Here is a 25,773-nt window from a genome sequence, read left to right as displayed (position 1 = left end):
GATTGGTACGGGCTGACTTAACCCTCGCCGGACCTATTGGTTTTCTACATACGCGCCGGCCGAGGGGGGGGGGGGCGGGTACGACCCCCCCTCGCCGTTTCGCCCCTGGTGGAGTTGGCGCGTCGCGGAAAAAACGAGCGTGTGCGCCGTTACGAGACGCAGAGATCGGTACCCGATTTTAAGGTCCTAGGTCAACCGGTGACCTCTGAGGTCAGGTCAAGTGCCCCAAGGTACGGTTCAGTTTTTGGTGAATAACTTCGCAAAAAACGGCCGCAGAGCGCCGATTTTGGCAGCATCGTGTTCGTCTCGCTCAGGCGCGTCGAATGATATACTTTTTGTCCGGGTCAGGTCAACTTGGGGTGTTGACCTCAGGTCAAGGTCAGGTCAGCACCCCCAGGTCACGAAGCTGGTCGAAAGAGGTCATGTCGCATATCATTCGATTCGGCAGGTCTTCCTGAGTCCATTGGTGGCTTTCCCGACTCGCTAGCTTAATTTGATCAAGAGTTATTGACGAAAAACTAATATGACCTTGATGACGTCATAAATGACGTCACGCAAGGTCAACATTGCAAAAGCGACGCATCTAACCTTGCAAGGAGTGCATAAAATCACGATTCTGTGTGCTTGAGATAGTTGGAGATCGTTCCCGGCGCCAGAATAGCAGTTTGAATTTTTTCCCCATTGACTTATAATGGTGAGGTCACGAAAATGACCTGACCTCATATGACCTTTAGGAAAAATCCGAGATATACAAGTTGTGGGACTCATAATGGATACTAGATCCTGCAAGTTTCATTTCCCTGTGACATCTCCTCTGGCAGTGAGGACGTTGCGAAGTTGCGACATCTGAAGACCGTGCAGAGGTTCACTTATGACGTCATAGGTCAGTGACCTGACCTGACCCAAAAATGCGGTTGGTGTCAAAAGATGCGGCTTGGATCAAAGGTCAGGTATGCCAAGTTTCAGCTCTCTATCGCCAGCGTGTTCGGAGCTATCGCGAAAAAAACCTATGGGGGGCGGCACCCGCCCCCCCCCCCTCGGCCGGCGAGGGTTAACTTGTCCCTCAACCCTCGCCCGTATAGGGGCGGGGTCGAACGGACCCCCCCGCCTCGTTTTTTCGCGAATAACTCGCGTAAAAAGCGGCCGATCGCGACGAAACTTTCAGTACCCTCGCATTGATCAATTTTACACCTACCATCAAAATTTCATGACCCTGACTCAAATGACCTTTGACCTGTGACCTCTTTTTCGAGACCATGTTTGGCCGGAATCGCGATTCGGCGTATGTCGGCTCGCATTAGCCGCGCGTTTGCAAGCTTTTCGTGGTTTCAAACGTTCAAAAATGTGATTTGATGTTGCTTCCATACATAAGGGTGGTTGTCAAGGTCACCTGAAGGTCAGGTCAGGTCATTAACTTTTGGTGACCTCGGGTGACCTCGGCTCACTTTTTGGAGTTTAACATGTTTCTAGGCTAGTTTTTGGAGCTGAATTCGAATTTAGCAACCATTTCAACATTTACGAAGTAGTTTTGGCGCCTTCGTAACATGTTATGAGGCTGTCAGAGGCGGTTGACACGCATTACGAATACCCGTCACAACCCCTACCGGTTGACCTGACCTGACCTGACCCGACCTGGTCTAAATGCTTAAAGACATCATCTCTGATCAAAACTAACACGATATTCGTGATCAGCACCCCGGAAAACCACATAGCAGCCACACTTTACGACTTTCCAACAGGTCCCGATTTTCCCGGTTTTCGGGTCATTGACCTGACCCGGAAGGTCACCCGATGACCTAGGACCTTAAAATTGGGTATCATCGGCTTCCTTTCGTCAGGGGCAACACGCTCGTTTTTCCGCGAAGCTCTAGCTCGATCAGAGGCCAAATGCGAGGGGGGTCTGTACCCCCCCCTTGTGCCGTCGAAGGACGCAAAATGGCCTGTGCCGGCGAGGGTTAAAATTGGGTATCATCGACTTCCTCTCGTCACGGACAGCACGCTCGTTATTTTCCGCGAGGCTCTAGCTCGATCAGGGGCGAAACGGAAAGGGCAACGTTCAACGACCTGGGCGGTTCCGGACGGTCTCCCCCCCCCCCCCCTATACGTTCGCGGCTGTCAAAACCAATTCGGGCGAAGGTTAAAGCAATAACATTTGAAATAGTTCGCATTTCATTCCTGCACGGCTGATAATGTATACGATGTGTTTTGGCGACCTCATAGTATTTTCATTGAATATTGCACCACGTTGCTGCTATGGTAAGCATAAAATAAATGTACTTAATGTGTCCCAGAAATATCTTAAACAACATCCAAAGACATTTCACCTTAGCATTATTCGCTCTCAAGCACCCAGAGGCTCCGACAGGCGAAACTGTATTTTTGTCGCGCTAAATGCGGCCGCCCGCCCATTGTGCGATGGATGACACGTTCACTGTTTTCAGATGTGGCCGCTAGGGGCGCTAGCTGTTCTGGTGCTAATGGGGCCATCTATAGTTGACACACCGACTGCTTTTGCAGATGTGGCCGCTAGGGTTGCTCTTTGCTCTGGCGCTGGTGGCGCCATCTATCGCTGACACACCGGCCAACTGCACGTTTGAGGACATTGCTGGCACGTGGAACTTCTACGAGGGTCTTCCCGTTGGAGATGAAACCATCAGCTGTCCCGACCATAGTGAGTACTGAGTAGATATGAGGGAAATGTTTCAGTAATGGTATGGGTGAAATAGTGAACTTGGTTTGTGGAGGACTCGTCATACTTGCATTTCTTATTGCATGCTCTTAAAATCGAACTTAAAATTGAATTTTTACAGGAATATGTTCGCAAAATGCCTACAGTTTAGCAAATGTGTTTTAGAATAACGTTTTTATACTCATTGGTATCCCCCAATAAGTTGTAGGTACTCCGAAATTTGCTGCCTCATTGCCGTGCCACAGTGCATCTATGTAGGTACAAATGACAATTGTTTCGCTAATTTCCATGCAGATGCGTTCGATAAGAAGTTTTCCGTGCTGCTGGAGTACCCGGACACGGCGCAGGACATGTTTGGAAATCTGGGCACCTGGACCATCATCTACAATCAGGTAATCACAAACAAACTTGTTTCTTGCAAAAATACAAACATTTCACAATGATGTGGATCACAATATTGCAATAATGGGTATGAGTTTTCCCGATATATCGTATTATAGATAGGTAATATCATAGACCTCTGTATACCGTATACCTAGGTCTATGTTATGTCTATGGTATACAGAGGTCTATATTAATAGATATGTCCTCATAATTTTAAGCGATCGAAAGAATATAATTTCCTAATACTATCGGCAACGATGATTCAATATGTTCTCCCAGCACTCCATTTAATTAAGCACGAACCGCTTTGATCCCATCACCGCCACCAATACGTGCCACCATCTTTGTTGATCGACGTGTAACACCAGTCACCTTGAAAAACACGGAACAAATAGTGCATGGACGCGTTTCGATTATTAAATCTTCATCAGCATGACATAATCACAGAGAAAACAAGATATAGCACACAAACATTCGAGCTCGTCACAGTGCAATCGTCTTGATTTTAAAAATTCATGCATATGACATATTAGCTACTAATCCACCTGTAGGAGAATATCCACGAAAAAAATGATAGCAAAATAGATCACTGACATACATATGACACATGGATAACAACAAATTTGTACAGAACGATCATGAACAAGTAGGTACTTATTCAAACTAATGACGCGTCTTCTTTAAACTATACATCGCCGCTGGTTTTGCCCATTTCATCGAACCCACCCTAATATTAATCGTTTCGTTCATTGCTATAAATGCCGCCTCTGTCGCCTTCCGATTGTCTTTGTTTTTACATAATGCTATAATTTCTGCCCCGTCCCATCTTGGTAAATGATGTGTTTTCTGAGCATGAATTACTACCGCGCTATGTTCTGCGTTGTTTCGCATGTCCCGCTTATGTTCCTTTAATCTAACGTCTAAGCCCCTCCCGGTTTCCCCTATATATGATTTGTCACAAGAACCACAAGGAATCTTATACACTAAACTTTTTTCTTCTCCATTTCTTTTTGTGTGGTTTTTTAGGATATCCCCTACCTTTGTTCCCGAAGAGAAAGCGATTTTAAATCCAGTCATTTCAATCTGTTTCGCTATCATCTCGGCTGGTTTCGAATTGGGAAGTGTTATATATCGTTCGGTTTTCTTCGTCTTTGTTGTCGCGCTTCGCTTTCGAATATTGATAGCTTTTCTTTTCAAGTTGACTAGAAATCCTTTGGGGTACTTTAACTTCGTGAACGATGCCATGATGTGCTGAATCTCTTCATCTATAAACTCTTCACTACAAATGCGATACGCTCTAAGGAAAAACCCCAAAACAATCCCACTTTTAACCCGATCATTGTGTCCAGAATAGAAATGTACGTACGACTCTTTGTTTGTAGGCTTTCGATACACTTTAAATTTTGGCTGACTCCCACGTATGATCACAGTATCAAGAAATGCAATCGTCCCGTTGCTTTCTTTCTCAAGTGTAAACTGAATCTTTTCCTCTACCGAGTTAAGTCTATCAAGTTTGTCCTCTAAGTTCGTTTCTTTTGGCACTACTACGAGGATATCATCAACATAACGCAACCAAATTACGCTACTGCCCATGATGCCCTGATAATGGTGCTTTTCGAGCCACTCCATGTACAAACATGCCGCCACCGGACTCAGTGGTGACCCCATGGCTAGTCCCCTATGTTGACTATACTCGTCAGACTGAAATTGAAATCCCCCAAAGTTAAGGCACATTGCAAGTAATTTCAAATAGTCATCTTTTGGCACAGGTAACTGTTCGGAGTCCATATTCGCTACTACAGATTTGATCGCCTCTAACGCACCGTCTACCGAAACGTTGGTAAACAAAGACTTCACATCGAAACTAGCCAGGAACTTATCTGATAAGTCCATGTCCTTGATCTTGTCCATGAGATCCTCAGTGTTGCGGAGATGTGCGTCACTGATCGTGCCCAACGTGCTTGAAAGAGGCCTGGCCAAGACCTTCGCGAGTCGGTGTGGAGCACTGCCGATCCCTGACGTTATCGGTCGCATCGGAACATTCGTTTTGTGTAGCTTCGGGAGACCGCGCATTCGTGGTGCAGCAGGCGCCTCTTCTAGCAGATGGAGAAGATTTTTCCCTTTTTCGGATTTATTGAGTACCTGTCTTGCTTCTTGATTGAACTTCTTACTAATTTTGTCCGTGTATCCCGAAGGTTTCTTTTCGTATGTTTCAGTGTCTTGGAGTAGGTCATTCATTTTCTTTGTGTAGTCATCAATGTCCATAATCACCAATCCACCTCCCTTATCTGCCTGGGTGACAATCACGGACGAATCCTTGGCTAATCTTCTCAACGCTTCCATGTATCTCCTTGGCAACTTATCAGCCTCCTTATCAGCTAGAGCTTTACAGCATAACAGCACGCCTTGAATAAAACCCTTTTCTACATCTTCATCGTTCCATCTAGTGTTGCGACGAATATGATCCACATATTGATTTTTGTCCTTCCCCGTATCAAACTTTACTCCGAGGGCTACACGGAGAAAAATAATTACTCCCCCCGGGAATCACGATCCCCTATTTGGGAATCAACTGACACCCATGGTGTAATCCGATTCTGAAAAACAGTGTCCATACACCGTTTCTAGTGTAAATTGATCTCGGTCAGAATCACATACCCAAGGGTCATTTGACTCCCAAAATTTTGACTCCCATTTTAGGTGTCGTGTCAAAAGATCCTGCACGGTGTCAGTGTAAAATGACACATCTGAGCGTTTTTTGACGCTATCATGAGGAGTTTTTATATCGTATAGGTGTCATTTCACACAGTTGAGCGTTTTCGCAATCCGTGACTCCCTTATTAGGTGTAATATGATCCTCAGTGGTGTCATAATATTCCGTTCAAATGACTTATTGAGTGTAATTTGACTCTCGGTAGTGTCATAATATTCCGGTGTCATTTGAGCCCCATTGGGTTCAAATGACACCGGAATATCATGGCACCACTGAGGGTCAAATTACACCTAATAAGCGAGTCACGGATTACGAAAACGCTCAACTGAGTGAAATGACATCCATAGGGTTCAAAAACTCCACATGGTAATATCAAAAAACACTAAATTATTACAGAACTTGTTTTGACGTCACTGGTGGTATAAGGAACCAACACTGCAGAGTCAAGAGATTTTCGGTGAATCAGACTCCGAATCCAGCTCCGGCTTCCATATCGACTCCGGCTCCGACTACGGTCAGAACTGTCGTTTCCAACCGACTCCGACTACGGCCAGAACTGTCGACTCCAACGGACTCCGACTCTGACTCCGTAACCCTGGTGTAGGTTCAGTGATTTGAGTCAATGCCCCGAGTGACGTCATGTGTGTGCTAGCCATATAGCTGATCCGCCACGAAGATGAAATAGGCCAATCAGCAGGCTGCATTGCCTAGTGACGTCATTTGTGTTAGTCGGTCCACCACGAAGACGAAATAGTGCGACCTTGAGGAAAACCGTTAGAAAGCCGTTGGACTTCAGTTGCGCGCGCGGTGTGCCACGTGGTGTGTGCGGTGTGAGTGAGGACAGGAATTATTTGAATTTACGTGCTTGTAATGTCGCCAAACGTTGTTTGAAGTGCAGTTTTGTTTCAAGTGATAGTGCATTAACGATAAAGTTCAGTTTTTATTTGTAACTTGCTCTGTACGTATTCAAATAAGGAGGCGCCCTGCACTCGGTGAAATTATGAAGTGAGGACGGTAAGATTGCAACGGACTATGGAAACGGAGGCAAGTTTGGACCATGCAGAACCATGCAGGCAAGTCTGCAGCATACCGATAATCGCCGCTCGATGGAACAGAGCAATTCCTCACGGTGAATGAACCCATGTGCTTTACGGTAATCTTCCATTAGATTTCGCCATATATATGCATATTTTTGTACTTTATTGTTACATACAAAATTACGAATGCCATGCAAGTTATATGCTATATACCTATCTGCGTCACGTGGTTGCAACTGCAATTATGACTGGTGGATAGTGTATTCATGGGTGGAGAATGTTTGAAAAAGTTACCCCGGCCGGCGACCGATAGTCGCGGGAAGACGATATACGCACGTTGTTCTCAACGGTCATCATCAAACCCCTATTCTGACGCATGGAATAGGATGCTGTGTTTGCTCAAGGATGAGCGTTGTATCCGACCGACACCGTATTATTCATAACATTTTTGGAATGATCGAAAAGGCAATTTCCTTTTAAGTTATTATTTCTTTTTACTCAAACTTGCAATTTCACACCAAACCCAAACCAAACCATATGCCATTTTGAGTACCTAAATGTTGCGTTTTCAGCTTTTTATTGTGTCTCAAAATAGCTACAAAAAGACAACTCATCTAGTAGAAGCTTTACAGAGAAACTGACAGATCGAACCAAACAAAGCACTAAAATAGGTCACTGACATCCACGGACGCAGCCTTTTTCAATGTTGGGCGGCTCTTATAAGACAAAAAGGGAGTCGATCCAGGAATATCGACCTGTCCCGGTCACGTAGCTCAGTCGCTAGAGCGTTGGACTCCGCGTGGCGAGAGCACGCGTCCCGGTTACAACAGTCCGAGTTCGAAGCATGATGGCCGCTCGGTGTTTATGAGCACCCTGACGGGTACGCTCATAAACGGGTGTGGTTGCGGTTGGTGGCAGGCGAGTCGAAGACAATGAGGCCAAGCAGTGGCTTTGAAAAAGTGCGCCGAAGGCGCGTAAAAATTTCGAAACTGAACAGGATTTGAGAGCAATCTTGGCATTGGCGACCATACGCGGGTCTTAGGGTTGGAGATTATGGCAAGTTAAGTAAATGGTAAATACCTACCTGATTTGCAATATTACGCCCATGGAAGTCAACATTCGAAGAGCGTGAGTTTTCTTTTCTCGTATGGAGACAGCTTTTAGGATTTACAAGAGTAGAAAAGTTACCCCGGCCGCGCCGGGGTAGGCTGAAAGTTACCCCGGCCACGGCCGGGGTGGCCGGGGCAGGTTCTCCACCCATGAGTGTATTTTAATCTCATGAGGTGTATGATTCCGGGAATCATTTGACAACATCTGGTATAAAATGCACTTCCCACCAGAGTCAAAATACCACGGCGGGTATCTGATTCCGGGAGTAATCGGATTGTTCAGTATTGTTAGACATATTTATGAAATCTGATGGCCAAGAGTTGCGAACGAAAATTATAATTAAAATCTAAATCTTTTTGTATTTTGAAATACAAAAAGATTTAGATTTTAATTATAACTAGGTGTCCAGCATTACGCGCAGCGTAATGAATCAATTTTCATTAAAATCGGCCCAGTAGCGGCCGAGTTATTGCCAGAATAAATGTTGCGTCTCCTCTTGGCCGGCGGTGCTCTGTTCCGGTATTCCTTGCCAAAGGTCAGTGACCTTCCGGCTCTGATTTCACCCAGTTTTGCAAGCGAAGAAACTGAGCCTAAGGCACGTGCTCAGTGCTCGGCCCCGGACGCGGCCCCAAAATCCCGCAAAGATGCGCCCGCCACGTGCACACCGCTGCACGCACCCCCTCGAAAAGTTGATACGACAAACAGATGCACGCGTTTGACTTGCGCCCAAAATTTCACCCCCGTAGCCCGCACAGTTCCACAGCAATAGCCCGCCAAGCGTGACGGACGCGTCACATACATACGGACATTTTGATTTTTATATATGTAAATTTTCGTTCGCAACTCTTGGCCATCAGATTTCAGTAATCGGATTCCTGGAAACTGCGCGTTTTTGGTACGCTTAAAAAAACACCCCTCGTAGGTGTCGCCCCACCGGTGCTAAATGACCCTTGAGATGGTTTTTCTCCACCGGTTGAGAACCTGTTGCTGTTAGCGTCACACATATAATATAGGCTAAAGCAATATTACGGTACCAAAAACATCGTGTACTTCTCAAACTGGTCATCCACGGCACCACCATGAAAAATTAAATACGTTAGTGAACGACTGCGCTATGTAGATTGCTCACAACTGCAATTGTAATCTCAGCTTTTTTCAGTTGTACATGCAAGTTGCATGCAGTTGTGAACAAAATGCATTAGCTGTCGTTAAAGGGACCATCCCACCTTAACATTAGTTTTGAGTTGAGATAGCCAAGTTTGCGGCCAGGCTCAGAAACCACCATTTATCCTGGTCGCAACCCCCGCAGCTTTATGGTGTTCAAGAAATTTCTTCCCTTTACTTGCAGGGTGGGACCAGCTTAGTCCCTATCTCTTAACCATTAGCGGTTTTCTGATGACGTCAGCAGTCATTTCAACGCCCGCCATTCCTTGAACCCGAGTTTTGCTGACCTTGAGCTCCCTTTTTTATCAACGTGAAATCCGTCGTCGGCGCTGAGAAAGCCTATTGCTTTTCATTTTAATTTGAATATTAGAAGATACCCACCACTGGAACTTGGACTGATATTATACCAAGGCCGAAGATGATCAAGCTGCCTGCTATATCTGGAGCTTGGTGTTCAACTTCAACATGGAATAAAAAAAAAACAAAATATCAAAGCAAACTGGATATGGTACTGCAAGTTAAAGTCCAAAGAAATTTGAAGAGCTGACAATTGACATTAATTCTTTTCCTGCAAGGTTTCCATATGGAGATCACACCATGAAGAAATATTTTTGATGTTTACAGTTGAAAGGGGATTGATCTTCCAGTTTTGACGAAAGACGCTGCTGACTGTCTTTGGAAAAGGATGTCGGCATGAGGTGCAATTGTGCTTGTGAAATGGTTATAACTGGTCTTTTCACAGTATTAAATTAAATGTGCCATTGCAGCCAAGTGTGTTATCATGTAAGGTAAAATCAAAACTACAATGTTGGTTTTACGAGCATTGAGAAGGCTGGTAGGTAACACCTGCCTGTGCTCGTAAATCATGCTGCCAAAGTATTCTAAATTAATTTTATCATACACTTTTGTTGTCCAGAATGGTTGCACTATTGTTTGGTATCATATTATTCCATGTAAATATGGTAGTGTAAAGTCCGACCAACATGTTACCAGATTTGAAGCTGTTACGTTACCTAAGTACCTGTTTTTTACTGGCGTGGTGAATGTCACCTGGATTTTGTTTTGAGGCACAGACCTAGTAACTCTGACTACTTGGGTTTGAAGCTATTATCTATTCTGTTTTTACTGGCCTGGTGAATGGCGATTGATGTTGTCCGTGGATGGCACTGAAACAAATTTTGAGTGTCATGTACAGTGTTTTAATACAATGCTGAGGGCTGAAAGTTGTCTTGTTTAGAGTGGTGAAAGTTCAGGATATGCCAGCCACCATGGTGGGTCAGAGTTAATGTGTTGCAGTCAGTTCGGCTTCGGCAAGCACACGGATGGGCATACGCATCAAGACCTGCTCTGCCATACTTTCAGCCAATTTTACCTAGGTAAGTCTTTTCTTTTTTTTCTGCCAAAAGCTATGACATTGTGAATTTCAGTGCTGTGGCCTGTGTGTAGCTTTCAGGAAAGCAATTCTAAATAAAGCTCTGATAAAGTGCAAAATCAGCAATGCAGCCCTCTATTACATTTTCTACAACATCTTACTTGTTCCTTGCATGGAGAGAAAAATGCAATGTTATGAATTCGTTTATTCACATAATTTGACAAGCATGCAGTTACCTGCTACTATCACTGCACAAAACAGAGCAGAAAACATCAGTTGATCAAACACAAGACACAACAGAAGTTTACAACATAGGGCTGCCGAACCTGCTTCCTCCCACCACAGTTGATGCCATTTCCTAGCCTGGCTTGATGTGAGCACTGAATAGCTGCTTTGTCTAATTACAGCTCACTACCATAGGCGTAGGAACAGGGGGGGCCAGGTGGGCAAGTGCCCACCCACTTTTCGAGGTGGGGGGGCCAACCATGTGTTTTGGCCCACCCACTTTTTACTCGAGGCCCCTCGTCTCGATTTGAGAGGACGTCGTCACCTTCCAGAATAAACAAACTCGGTAAAAATAAGTTTCCAAGAATCCCCACGCACGGACTCCAAGGGGCCGTGATGGATCCAAGGAGGCCCTCTGTTCATACTTGTCAGTCGAAGCCCCTAAGACTGATGGCCTGAGAGGCCCTAGTGGATCTGAGGAGGCCCCAATATCCACACTGGTCTGGGGAGGCCCCTGACACTGGCGGTCTGGGGGGCCCCTCTATCCACACTAGTCAGAGGTCGAGACTAGTGGTCTGGGAGGCCCCTCCATCCACACTAGTCAGAATAGGCCCCTGACACTGGCGGTCTAGCCGAGGCCCCCTACCCTCACCAGTCAGAGGAGGCCCCTCTATCCTCAATAGTCAGAAGAGGCCCCTGAGACTGATGGTCTGGGAGGCCTATCCATCTGTGCTGTAGTCAGAGGAGGCCCCTGAGACTGATGACCTGAGAGGTCCTTATAATCACACCAGGCAGAAGAGGCCTATGAGACTGATGGACTGAGAGCCCTTCTATTCATACTGGCCACAGGAGACCCCCAAAACTTTCGGTCTGGGAGGTCCCTCAATCCGGCACCAGTCAGAAGAGTCCCCTGAGACTGATGGCCTGGGAAGCCCTTATATTCACACTAGGCAGAGGAGGCCCCTGAGACTGATGGTATGAGAGGCCCTCATATTCACACCAGTCAGAAGAGGCCCCCGAGGCTGATGGCTGTGAGGCCCTTCTGTTCATATAACTGGCCACTGGAGGCCCCTGAAACCGGTGGTCTGGGAGGGCCCTCTATCCACACTAGTCAGAAGAGGCCCCTGAGACTGATGATCAGAGAGGCTCTTATATTCATACTAGCCACAGGAGGCCCCTGAGACTGATAGTCAGAGAGGTCCACTCCTAATGAATCTGAGGGGGCCCTCTATCCACATTTACACTTTTCTAGGGAGGCTCCCGAGACTGATGGTCTGAGAGGCCCTTTTATTTATACTGTCCACAGGAGCCCCCTGAGATTAATGGTCTGAGAGGCTCTTCTATTTATACTAACCAGAGGAGGCCCCTAGGATTGATGGTCTAACAGGCCCTTCTATTTATACTAGCCAGAGGAGGCCCATGAGACTGATGATCTGAGAGGCCCTTCTATTCAAACTAGGCAGATGAGGCCCCTGAGAATGATAGTCCGAAGAGTCATGCGGCGGCAGCTGGCCGTGGCCATATTTCGGCTCGGTAGGGCCCCACAGAGCTCGTGAGAGCACCTCAAGGGCTCCTTAGTAGACACGCTTATCCCCATAAGGGTGCCACACCGGCTTCTGAAGGCTCCTTGTAGGCCTCTAAGGGCCCTTTCCGGCCTCTAACGGCTCCACCCGCCTGTGATGGCTCCACACCAGTGTTTATGAGCGCCACACAGCGGCGCCTTTGAGGGTCGTACTAGTGTCTCTTAGGGCCCTATATCGGTGGTCTGGGGGCCCCACACCGGCGCCTCTGTGGGCCACCACACCTGTGCATCTCAAGGCTCTATAGGTTCATCTGAAGGACCCACACTGACACCTCTGAGGGCCCCACACCAGTATCTCGGAGCTCTGAAGGCCCACACCGGTGACTCTGAGGATTCACCGGCTCCTGAGAGCACCATGTTGATGTCTAACGGCTCCACAAGGCCACTGAACCGGTGACTCTGAGGATTCACCGGCTCCTGAGAGCACCATGTTGATGTCTAACGGCTCCACAAGGCCACTGAAGGCACCACACAAGCTCTCACTGAGCTCTTATGTCCATGTACCGGCCTCTGAGGGATTTAAGCCAGCGCATTCATAGCTCCACACCAGCAATTGTAAGGGCTTCACACTGAAGTATCTGAGGGTTCCACACCGGTGTCTCTAAGGGCCACATACCGGCATCTCTGAGGGCCCCATACCGGCGTCTCCGAGGGTCCACATCTGGCGGGCACCCATCAGCGACTGAAGGTCCCACACTGTCGACTCCGAGAGCCCCATCTGCGTCTGGGAGCACCATGCCGTCTCTAAGAACCACAGCGGCTCCTCCGTACGAAAGATGGGCGTCTGCATGCCAAAGGGGAGCGGTTCTGAGACAGTAGGGCACCTACTCGTACGTGCAATAGAGGGGCGCCTATGAAGCCCATAGCGGAGCCTCAATGCGAAAGAGGGGTGCCTCTGAGGCCTACATATAAGGGCGTCCACATGCAAAAGAGGTCTGCGACTGCAATTGATCAATGCCATGGGGGTGCATTCATAAGAAACAGGGGCGCCGGCATGGCAAAGAGAGGCACCTTCAAGTGTCCATAAAAGAGAGACGCCTATGATAAGCGCACATTGTATGCGGGCGACTGTGGGACATATAGGGATGTCTCTGATGACTATACATAGGGCGCTTATATGCCAAAGAGGGCGCCTATGAAGCTAATGGGGGCACCTGGGAAACGAGGAAGACATTTGTGTAAGGGTTTTCAGGGGTCATGCGCCGTTTGCGGCAAATAGATTCTAAAAAAATGGAGGGGGAATAAGTTTTAAAAATGGTGCGGACTTTCCGCACTGTTCGCTTAAGCGGTTACGCCCCTGAGTACATCTGCCCGATCTCAGAAGCTAGATTTGGAGGTCATACTTGAAAGCAGCCAGCAGGACGAGGCAAAAGTTGGAGGCCCCTGAAAATAGGAGGCCCCCTGGAAAAGGAGGCCCCTTGACAGGGTGGCCCACCCACTTTTCATGACGTTCCTACGCCCGTGCTCACTACCATTCAACTTAAACTACTCTCTTTAATGTTAAAGTAAGAGTGAGAGCGTTCAGTGTTCATAGCAGCTCGACAGACAACAGACAACAAACATCTTGACAAACCAACCAGTATTTGATTTGGCTAATGATTTATGTGCTTGTTGTATCATGGCCAAACTACTTTAACAGCAATAATCCCTGTTTCATCTTGATCTTGCTTTTATTTCCATTTGAAATCAGATCTTGAAACAATCATCTGAAGTGATATCAGATACTGGCTTCTGTTTCTCTTGAAAGCAAGTTAAAACAACAATGATAAACTAAGGCAAAAGATGTGAGTTGTGGCAGTAGATTTTTGATTCAACATATGTCAACCTTATATTGCTTGAGACCTCTGTGACAGACAAACAAATATTTATAGTTTTTTGATAGTTTGGATTCTTGGCTTGATTTAGCAGATCAGCTGTGAAGTGTGAACCTTGACTTTGAAATCACATAAATGTCATGGTACCCGAACGAATCCTCCCATGACATTTCTTCGTAGCACAATTTTTCGTCCGCATTTCTTCGTCTACAAATCTTCGTCGGTGCATTTATTTGTCCCTCAATGCTTACTCTTGCATATATTTGCGTTGAAGAAGAAATGCGAGCCGATTTTCATATACCCTGATGCGAGACAAAGTAATGCGATACGAATAAATGCCCTGACGAAGATTTGCAGACGAAGAATTGCGATACGAAGAAATGCCATAAGAAGAATTGTCCTGGAATCCTTTATTGGCCATCATATATTGACCTTGATAAGATAAACGCATCATTCGCGCAATATTTGTCGCACTTTGATACCAAACTATTGCTTCCAAATGCCGACGTAAGGAAAACCTTTATGTGACGTCATAGAAACAGCGGAATTCCCAAAAAGTAAACAAAAATAAAAGTCTTATATCTCGAAAACGGGTGAATATTTTCCGGTAAAATTTGGTAGATGTTCATTTTCGCTCTTTGTGATTCACGCTACATCACTTTTATGCCAATTCATTAACTTTTTTGAAGGTGGGAGGGTCCCTTTAACACTGGTCACTGACGTCTTTAATTTTACGTGATTGTGTCGTGGATGACCAGTTTGGGAGGTACCCGGTGGTTTGTGCCTTCTGGTATACCGATATTATTGATTTAGCCGATGTACGACGCCATAGCGTCCTACATCGGCTAAATCAATGTTTCATGTTATAACATGAAACATCCTCAACCGGTGTAGAAAAACCATCTCAAGGGTCATTTAACACCGTTGAGGTGACACCTACGAGGGGTGTTTTTTGAAGCGTACCAAAAACGCGCAGTTTCCAGGAGTCCGATTACACCGGGAATCAGACACCCCCGAGGTATTCCGACTCTGGTGGGGAGTGTATTTTATACCACATGTCGTCAAATGATTCCCGGAGTCATACACCGTATGGGATCAAAATACACCCCCAAAATCTGATTACTCCCTGAAGTGACACCTAAAAGGGGTGTTTTTTGAAGCGTACCAAAAACGCGCAGTTTTCTGGAGTCCGATTACACCCGGAATCAGACACTTTCTAGAGTATTATGACACTGGTTTGGGGTGTATTTTTATCTTATAAGGCGTACAATTTCGGGAATCATTTGACACCATATGGTATAAAAATACACCCTCAACCAGTGTCATAATACTCTAGAAAGTGTCTGATTCCGGGTGTAATCGGACTCCAGAAAACTGCGCGTTTTTGGTACGCTTCAAAAAACACCCCTTTTAGGTGTCATTATTTTTTTCAGTGTAGTGCTTCTTTTCTCTGTGATTATGTCATGCTGATGAAGATTTAATAATCGAAACGCGTCCATGCACTATTTGTTCCGTGTTTTTCTACTTGTCTCCATCAATATACATTTGTCTGACATGAACACCGGAACAAATAACGCAGAAAAGCATGAATATCTCACAAAAAGAAAGCTCTCAAGCAGTTTCAATCGTCTTAAATTTCTGAATGATTGCATTCTAGAGCAAGTATTGCCGAAATCGGCTCCTCAACAACTTAAGAGTAAAGATCATCCATTTAGCACAACTGCCCGTAGCTTTTTAGAAGAAGCGTGCTCAGAGATAAGGGACAAGATATACATTCTACGAGATGAATTGAAAGGAGTGCCGATATCGACTGAGCTACGAACGAAACTGAAGAACTTCAACGACAAACAGCAGACGAAACTCAAACGAAAACTGAAGACTTTGTGCGACAACAGCCCATGGAAGGAAGCTGGAAATGTAGAAATCGTCACGAACCTATCATCACGAGCACTGAATGACAACGAAAAAGAAGCACTAGCCCTCGGAGTAAAGTTTGATACGGGGAAGGACAAAAATCAATATGTGGATCATATTCGTCGCAACACTAGATGGAACGATGAAGATGTAGAAAAGGGTTTTATTCAAGGCGTGCTGTTATGCTGTAAAGCTCTAGCTGATAAGGAGGCTGATAAGTTGCCAAGGAGATACATGGAAGCGTTGAGAAGATTAGCCAAGGATTCGTCCGTGATTGTCACCCAGGCAGATAAGGGAGGTGGATTGGTGATTATGGACATTGATGACTACACAAAGAAAATGAATGACCTACTCCAAGACACTGAAACATACGAAAAGAAACCTTCGGGATACACGGACAAAATTAGTAAGAAGTTCAATCAAGAAGCAAGACAGGTACTCAAGAAATCCGAAAAAGGGAAAAATCTTCTCCATCTGCTAGAAGAGGCGCCTGCTGCACCACGAATGCGCGGTCTCCCGAAGCTACACAAAACGAATGTTCCGATGCGACCGATAACGTCAGGGATCGGCAGTGCTCCACACCGACTCGCGAAGGTCTTGGCCAGGCCTCTTTCAAGCACGTTGGGCACGATCAGTGACGCACATCTCCGCAACACTGAGGATCTCATGGACAAGATCAAGGACATGGACTTATCAGATAAGTTCCTGGCTAGTTTCGATGTGAAGTCTTTGTTTACCAACGTTTCGGTAGACGGTGCGTTAGAGGCGATCAAATCTGTAGTAGCGAATATGGACTCCGAACAGTTACCTGTGCCAAAAGATGACTATTTGAAATTACTTGCAATGTGCCTTAACTTTGGGGGATTTCAATTTCAGTCTGACGAGTATAGTCAACATAGGGGACTAGCCATGGGGTCACCACTGAGTCCGGTGGCGGCATGTTTGTACATGGAGTGGCTCGAAAAGCACCATTATCAGGGCATCATGGGCAGTAGCGTAATTTGGTTGCGTTATGTTGATGATATCCTCGTAGTAGTGCCAAAAGAAACGAACTTAGAGGACAAACTTGATAGACTTAACTCGGTAGAGGAAAAGATTCAGTTTACACTTGAGAAAGAAAGCAACGGGACGATTGCATTTCTTGATACTGTGATCATACGTGGGAGTCAGCCAAAATTTAAAGTGTATCGAAAGCCTACAAACAAAGAGTCGTACGTACATTTCTATTCTGGACACAATGATCGGGTTAAAAGTGGGATTGTTTTGGGGTTTTTCCTTAGAGCGTATCGCATTTGTAGTGAAGAGTTTATAGATGAAGAGATTCAGCACATCATGGCATCGTTCACGAAGTTAAAGTACCCCAAAGGATTTCTAGTCAACTTGAAAAGAAAAGCTATCAATATTCGAAAGCGAAGCGCGACAACAAAGACGAAGAAAACCGAACGATATATAACACTTCCCAATTCGAAACCAGCCGAGATGATAGCGAAACAGATTGAAATGACTGGATTTAAAATCGCTTTCTCTTCGGGAACAAAGGTAGGGGATATCCTAAAAAACCACACAAAAAGAAATGGAGAAGAAAAAAGTTTAGTGTATAAGATTCCTTGTGGTTCTTGTGACAAATCATATATAGGGGAAACCGGGAGGGGCTTAGACGTTAGATTAAAGGAACATAAGCGGGACATGCGAAACAACGCAGAACATAGCGCGGTAGTAATTCATGCTCAGAAAACACATCATTTACCAAGATGGGACGGGGCAGAAATTATAGCATTATGTAAAAACAAAGACAATCGGAAGGCGACAGAGGCGGCATTTATAGCAATGAACGAAACGATTAATATTAGGGTGGGTTCGATGAAATGGGCAAAACCAGCGGCGATGTATAGTTTAAAGAAGACGCGTCATTAGTTTGAATAAGTACCTACTTGTTCATGATCGTTCTGTACAAATTTGTTGTTATCCATGTGTCATATGTATGTCAGTGATCTATTTTGCTATCATTTTTTTCGTGGATATTCTCCTACAGGTGGATTAGTAGCTAATATGTCATATGCATGAATTTTTAAAATCAAGACGATTGCACTGTGACGAGCTCGAATGTTTGTGTGCTATATCTTGTTTTCTCTGTGATTATGTCATGCTGATGAAGATTTAATAATCGAAACGCGTCCATGCACTATTTGTTCCGTGTTTTTCTACTTGTCTCCATCAATATACACCAGTCACCTTCTTCCACCCATCGCTACCAAAACCGGCGCCATCTTGTGTTTACCACCTCCCGCCCATTTGCAGGGTTTCGAAGTGCGCATTATGGGTCGGGTGTACTTTGCGTTCAGCGACTACTCTACATCCGCCTCGGGCGAGGTGACCAGCCTGTGTCACCAGACGCGCGTCGGGTGGACTCATGACGTCACCGGTCACAACTGGGCCTGCTTCCGGGGACACAAGACGGGCGTCACGGCAGCGCCATCAAAACATATGGTAATGACAGGGCGTTTAGGTAGGTACTCTGTGGTAGGGATTGATAGAATGCTGGAAAAGGGTGGATTGGTGAACGGTTGCCCGATTTCTATAAGCGAAATGTTGGTTGCTTTGCTATGGATAATTTTCTTCTTTGAAAAAGCTGGGTAACTATCCTGTTAACTATCTAACTATCCTAAGCTGGGTAACCTATCCACTGTAATTTCTGTTCCTTCGTAGATTTCTTGAAAAAAATGTCACTTCGAAAGGGTTGGTACCTCAATCTTCCCTCAAGTTCGTAACTATTATCACCCTAGCTTCCTCTTCCAATCAGTTAGGTGTTCTTTCCATTCCTGTGGCCATATGTAATACAGTCGACTTTCTGTCCATCGGATCTGCCACGTTAACGCACCGTTTTCTACGTCAGATGGTGCGGGAGGCCTCCGACAAAGTGATGCACAAAAACAGCAGGCAGATCATTAAATACGTCAACGGAGGGGACTTCGGCTGGAAGGCTGCCTTCTATCCGCAGCACGAGAGATTCACCAGAAAAGGTAAGAGACGCGGCGCTATATTCAGGACATAAACGATGTGTAGGAGTACCTAACTATATGTGGTGGATGAGGAGAGAGATGGAGAGGAAAGAGATAGGGAAAGTGTGAGGGAGAGAGAGAGAGAGAGAGAGAGAGAGAGAGAGAGAGAGAGAGAGAGAGAGAGAGAGAGAGAGAGAGAGAGAGAGAGAGAGAGAGAGAAAAAAAATACATTTCTTTCTCTGATGATTCAAAAAGATATTACTAACGGTTGCCATAACGGTTCGTCTCTTGAGTCTCTCACACTGTTTAGACATGCAGCGCCGCTCAGGAGGACGCCTCTATTGGGTGTGTACTTGTAGTCTAACTAGCCGATATTTACACCCCATTCTCACACCACCCAGTGAGATGCAGCGCCGCTCGGGAAGACACCTGTCCAAGGTGTACAGCCTTACTTACACCCCCATTCTCACACCTCCCAGAGATGCAGCGTCGCTCGGGAGGACACCTGTCCAAGGTGTATGGTCTATCCAGCTGGTATTTACACTCGTAAATTCGAAACGAAAACAATAAACGACTAGTAGCCGAAAAACGTACCTACCTTGGTATTTACACCCCCATTGTCACACCACCCAGAAATGCAGCGTCGCTCCGGAGGACACCTGTCCAAGGTGTACAGTGATACTTACACCCCTCCCTTACACCACCCAGAGATGCAGCGCCGCTCGGGAGGACACCTGTCCTGTCCAGAGTGCGAGACCAGCCAGCTGGTACATACACCCCCATTCTCACACCACCCAGAGATGCAGCGCCACTCCGGAGGACAGCTGTCCAAGGTGTACAGCCTTACTTACACCCCCATTCTCACACCACCCAGAGATGCAGCGCCGCTCGGGAGGACACCTCTCCAAGGTGTATGGTCTATCCAGAGCGATACTTACGCCCCCATTCTCACACCACCCAGAGATGCAGCGCCGCTCGGGAGGACACCTGTCCAGGGTGTACGGTCTGACCAGACGCGGAGATCGCTACACCACCGTCTCAGAACAGATGGAGATGGATCGTCTGCCGCGGGAGTGGGACTGGAGAGACGTCGACGGCGTCAACTACGTGTCACCAGTCAGGTAGGAGTTGCGGAAGGGAACGGGCAGCTACGTGTCTCCAGTTATAGGTAGGAGTTATGGGAGAGTCATGTGTTACCCGTCAGTTAGGAGTTTTGGAGGGGAAAGGTGAGCTACGTGTCACCAGTTATAGGTAGGAATTATGAGAGAGTCAGCTAACTATGTGTTACCCAGTCTGAGTTGTAAGGTCAGCTACGTGTCTCCAGTTATAGGTAGGAGTTATGGGAGAGTCAGCTAACTATGTGTTACCAGTCAGGTAGGAGTTGTGGAAGGGAAAGGTCAGCTACGTGTCTCCAGTTATAGGTAGGAGTTATGTGAGAGTCAGCTAACTATGTGTCACCAGTCAGGTAGGAGTTGTGGAAGGGAAAGGTCAGCTGCGTGTCTCCAGTTATAGGTAGGAGTTATGGGAGAGTCATGTGTTACCCATCAGGTAGGAGTTTTGGAGGGGAAAGGTGAGCTACGTGTCACCAGTTATAGGTAGGAATTATGAGAGAGTCAGCTGACTATGTGTTACCCAGTCTGAGTTGTAAGGTCAGCTACGTGTCTCCAGTTATAGGTAGGAGTTATGGGAGAGTCAGCTAACTATGTGTTACCAGTCAGGTAGGAGTTGTGGAAGGGAAAGGTCAGCTACGTGTCACCAGTTATAGGTAGGAGTTATGGGAGAGTCATGTGTTACCCGTCAGGTAGGAGTTGTGGAGGGGAAAGGTCGGCTACGTGTCTCCAGTTATAGGTAGGAGTTATGGGAGGGTCCGTCAACTATGTGTCACCAGTCAGGTAGGAGTTTTGGAAGGGGAAGGTCAGCTTCGTGTCTCCAGTTATAGGTAGGAGTTATGGGAGAGTCAGCTAACTATGTGTTACCCGTCAGGTAGTTGTGGAAGGGAAAGGTCAGCTACGTGTCTCCAGTTATAGGTAGGATGGGAGAGTCAGCTAACTATACGTGTTACTTGTCAGGTAGGAGTTGTGGAAGGGAAAGGTCAGCTACGTGTCTCCAGTTATAGGTAGGAGTTATGGGAGAGTCAGCTAACTACGTGTTACCCGTCAGGTATAGGAGTTACGGAAGGGATGGATATACTCAGGGGGCGTCGAAGTCTAGTTCCTACCAACCTGGCACTCCCATGCCTACGTCACCACGAGGACGCCCGAGGGCATTTACATGTTGAAGATAGGGAAATTGCCATAGTTTAGATCCGCCTGGAGGGCAACCTTGAGATAGATGATAATGTAAATGTGTGCTAATATGATCATCAACATGTTATTTATCCAAATCCAGGGCCAATTATTCGATATCTTGTCACGTTTTCCAGTGGTGATGCGCTAACCTTCGTGGTTCTTGCAGCCAATAAGGGTGTTTCATAGTGCGATTCAGCCGCATTATCGACTTTAATGCCATAAACTGCCACGGAACATATGATTTGCAGCTCCGTGGCGTGATAGCTGCCAGTAGGGCTCCGGAGTCTGAGTCATGAAGTCGGTCGGAGTTGACAGTTCTTACCTGAGTCGTCGAGTCGGAGTCAGAGTCGATTTTAAAAGCTGGAGTCTGAGTCAGTTACCGAAATTCGATCCTCTCCGCAGACCTTTCAGGGTTCCGTAGTCGGATTTGTAGTCGGTCGGAGTCGACAGTTCTGACCAGAGTCAGAGTCAGAGTCGATTTTGAAAGCCAGAGTCGGAGTCGGAGTCACCAAAAATCCATTGCCTCCGCAGACCTGCTAGGGCTGTGGAGTCGGAGTCGGTCAGAGTCGACATTTGAAATCAAAGTCAGAGTTGATTTTTGAAAGTCTGAGTCAGAGTCGGAGTCATCAAGAAACCCATGGACGATCCGCAGTACCTACCATGCATTAAGGGCGCTGCCGATCGATGCCCTGAATTGCCTATGATTTATGAATTGAATGAATAGACGGCAATTAATTACTAAATTAGGTACCTTCTATTATTCATCACTTGCCACTTGGAGGACTTACTTTCAGTAGAAAAAGACGCATTATTTGTTTGTTTATTTATTGACTAGTATTTTTTTTAGCAGTTAGGGATACAGACACAAAACACAATGATAGCACCTCGCTGGTGCAAATCATTGCTAGATAGATGTTGAAATGTGTTGCCATTGAAGAATCTACTGATTTTCCTGGCGGCTCTCGTTTTCAAGTAACTACTGGTCTTGTAAGATCTCTTGATTGCTCAGTGCTCACCGTCTGGCGTCTAGTTTCAAGGTTTTCTGAAAGCTAATCAAACGTTACCATGGCTGCTCTTGAGGCATGGCGCTTGCTGGTTCTGGGTTCTTAATTGCTGGTTCTTGCGTCTGCTCCTGTTGCTTCATGTTCCATCACATCACATTAAATCTAATGGAACAAACATTTGTACCTTTTATTTCACATCAGTCGACTTGCAAATTTACCCCTGTGGCCTGCTGGCCCTTTTATTTCCACGATAGAATCTACCAATTATTGAAAAAGCCTCGGTTAAAAAAGCAAGAAAAGTATGTTAAGTTAAATAATTGCGACGGTCCTAGAGAAAACCAGAAAAAAATATCAAAAAGCCTGTCCATCTCACTTCCCTCACTTCATAACAAAAACCACCCAGCAAAACATGCGAAAGAGTCCTTAGCAACGCCCTAGCAACGCATTTGTCTGAAGTGCGCAATATGTGTCACATCTGGAAAATTTAGTAGCTACTTGATTATTCAACTAGAGTGAGACTATATAAGCTAGGCTTTTATATAAAAAATAAGTGTTTGCTTATCGAATTTATAGCAACTGGTTGCTTAACTTCGAAATAATGATTTATTACGGAAAAAGCTTGTTTGCGACATATTTGTAAAGAAACAACGGAAATAGCTTTGACTCGTACGCTATTCTAGTACATTTTTGGTAGAAAACTTCGTCCAACCTTATGTTTTAGGGCCTTGGATATACTGGTAGGCAATCAGTAAGAAGCTGGATAAGCGTGATACTAAGACTTTTCCGTGAGGTAATAAGAGCTGTGGAAGAAATGGGTCTACTCATTACGCGCGGGATGGTGCGGGAGATGGGACTTGTGGCAGAAGAAAGTCATTTGTCACTAGTAAGGATGTACTTTGTGAGGGGAAGGAAAACTACATTGTGCCTATGTAATAGCATTATGAGGACTGCAGTTACTCGTGGCAGGGCCTCCTCTAACATACCCACTGGGTGGGCAAATGTCCACCAAGTCACCACAATTGCCCACCCAGTGGCGTCGATTTGCCCACCCAGAAGCAAATGCAAAAATTCTGGTCCGGCCGGTCGTCCGGTACTACCTTTCTGGACTTTCTTTCTGTTCGCATCCAGTTTGCGAACAGCAAACTGGATGCTGTTTGAAGGTAAAAAAAAAAGTTTTCTGGTTGCCCGATATTCAGGGGCGTAGTCAGAATTTCCTCGAGGAGGGGGTCAAACGCACAGGGGCCCAAAATAACCCCCTCAAAATCCAAAAAGCCATCTGGTTGGATCCAATATTTTTTGGAGGGGGCCAAAATAAATAGAAAAATATTTATTAACAAAAATATTAGAACTGAGGGGGTAAGCAGTCCATGGGCCCTGTTAGATAGGCCCACGAATAGCTTCATAGAGTCGCCAGTCGGTTTTGAGGGCGGTCTGAGGGCCCGTAGGTCGGATGAGGGTTCTTCAGACCGTCACAGGCCCCTACAGCGCATGAGAGCCTCGTAAGCCGTCTGAGGGTCATATAAGCCGCCTAAGGGCCACTAAGACCGACAAAAGCCCTCCTTGCACTTGCAGAGGCCCAGTCATGCCGACGGAGGGCTCTCTCAGACAAACTAAGGACCCGTTCAGGGCATTTGAAGGCTTCCTCAAACCGATAGGGACCCCTCAGATCGACAGTGGATCCGATCCGAGCCCCCTCAAACCGATATAGGGTCAGACCAACAGTCGGAACGCATTGATTCTGTTTACATACCGTTGGACCCAAGTTGGACCCATCCTATCCAACTGGCCCCCTGGTTTCAATAGGGCCCCAAGGCTCTAAAATTGGGGCTCTCTTGGCCAAAGTATAACTACTCAGCTGTGTCAAAGGATCTGCCGCAGGGGCCTTTGCGTCGCCAAGGGCCCACTGTGTCGGCCAGGGGCCCCTATAGAATAAGGACCCCTGGCTTCCAGGGCGGGGGGGCATGGTCCCTTTGGCCCCCTCCTTGGCTATGCCACTGCCTGGTGACAAGCGTTCTTCCAGGCGACCAGGGGGCAGGAGCCTGGCGACCAGGCCCCCAGGCGACCAGCCCCCAAGCGACCGGGGCCCTCTAGGCGACCAGGGGCCCCAGGAAACCGGGGGTCATCGGATGAGTGCAGGGGCCCATTGGGTCATCAGAGGGCCACAGAAATGAAACTTCGATATCAATTTTCTTCCGAGTAAAAGACGTTTTATCCAGTGTTTGAAAAAAAAAAATGTCCCGGGGCCTGAGGGGCTCCCCTATGGCGCGTTTTGCGCTCAAGGGAGGGGGACATTGCCCCCGTGGCCCCTCCCCCTTGGCTACGCCCCTGCCGATATTGTTATTCATGGACAAAGCCAGCTAAATCTCTAAATACGGCTGAGCTAAACAAATAAGCAAGAATCATTACCGGTTCGGGTAGCCTTTACTACAATGTATTATGTTATGTATTATTTCAATGTATTAACAATGTAACAATGTAACAATGTATTATAACAATGTTAACAATGTATTATTACAATGTATTATGTTACAATGTACAATGTATTATGAGGGGGGTTGATGCACCCCCCTAAGGTTTTTCACAAATAACGTAAAAACGGCGGCGCTCAAATTTGGCATACCCTCTGGGGCAACCTTTTGGCACTTGTCCTGAAAATTCCAGGTCTCTAGTCTTTTCAGGTCAGGTCACCAGGTCACAAACCCCGTACAAGGTCAGGGGAAAATTGGACTAGTTTAGCGGCAACCGAATGCCAGAGTTTTTTGTTGATAGCGTGAGTTCTATTGCACGTAGCGCTACCAAATTTAAGACACGACTTGGAGCACCTGTTTGTCACTTGGCCTTGGAGTTTTAGGTTCCAGTGACCCGAGGCCAGGTCACAAGGTCACAAAAACTGGTACATTGTCAAAATAGCAAGAATACCGAATAAGAATACCTACCACGCAGTTTGCGGAGGGCTGTACATACATGTAACTCTGGAACGAATCGCTCGAGCATCGCTAACCATAAAACATACGACAAACGTTAACTTTGCAAACTATTATCTTATTTCCAATAACGGCACTGCTTATTTCGCCTCACCCCCCCCCCCCCCCGGTAACAGGTTTTGAAATTGGTTGAACCCCAAAACAGTGGCTGGATTCGCCCTTGGGCAGGGGAGTAGCGAAAATTTTGCCCACCCAGTGAAAAATCCTTAGAGGAGGCCCTGACTCGTGGCACGGGCGAGGCAGGACTTGTGGATGGGATGGTTCTGTCAACTATACCAAACGTGTCTCGGCCGTGAAGTGAGACTGGTTGAAGAGGAAGGTCATGCTGTCCCGGGTTTGACAAGGACTCGGATGAGAGGAAGGTTAAAAATTACGTTTAGGATTGGCGCGGTAAGGCTTGTGGAAAGGGTGAGTGTGTCAGTTACGTCATATGGATCTTCCGTGAGGAAGGACTTCTGGGAGAGGAAGGTCATGTATCACCAGCCTTATGTAGG

The 25,773-nt window shown here is 46.4% G+C and overlaps 1 protein-coding gene across 1 annotated transcript in view; it reads left to right on the top strand.

The window, feature by feature from the left end:
• The window catches only part of LOC122374610 (dipeptidyl peptidase 1-like), a 36,865-nt gene that overhangs the window by 6,853 nt on the left and 4,239 nt on the right, over positions 1–25,773 (top strand). The window contains exons 2-6 of the mRNA XM_043353446.1: positions 2,518–2,671; positions 2,984–3,081; positions 18,303–18,491; positions 18,898–19,024; positions 19,965–20,124. Of these exons, the coding sequence (XP_043209381.1) occupies positions 2,518–2,671; positions 2,984–3,081; positions 18,303–18,491; positions 18,898–19,024; positions 19,965–20,124 (728 nt within the window). The remainder of the gene's footprint in view (positions 1–2,517; positions 2,672–2,983; positions 3,082–18,302; positions 18,492–18,897; positions 19,025–19,964; positions 20,125–25,773) is intronic.

Source organism: Amphibalanus amphitrite, unplaced genomic scaffold (genome assembly GCF_019059575.1).
Source record: "Amphibalanus amphitrite isolate SeventyFive unplaced genomic scaffold, NRLGWU_Aamphi_draft 001681F_arrow, whole genome shotgun sequence".
NCBI classification, from domain to species: Eukaryota; Metazoa; Arthropoda; class Thecostraca; order Balanomorpha; family Balanidae; genus Amphibalanus; species Amphibalanus amphitrite.
This window is presented reverse-complemented; position numbering and strand designations above follow the sequence as displayed.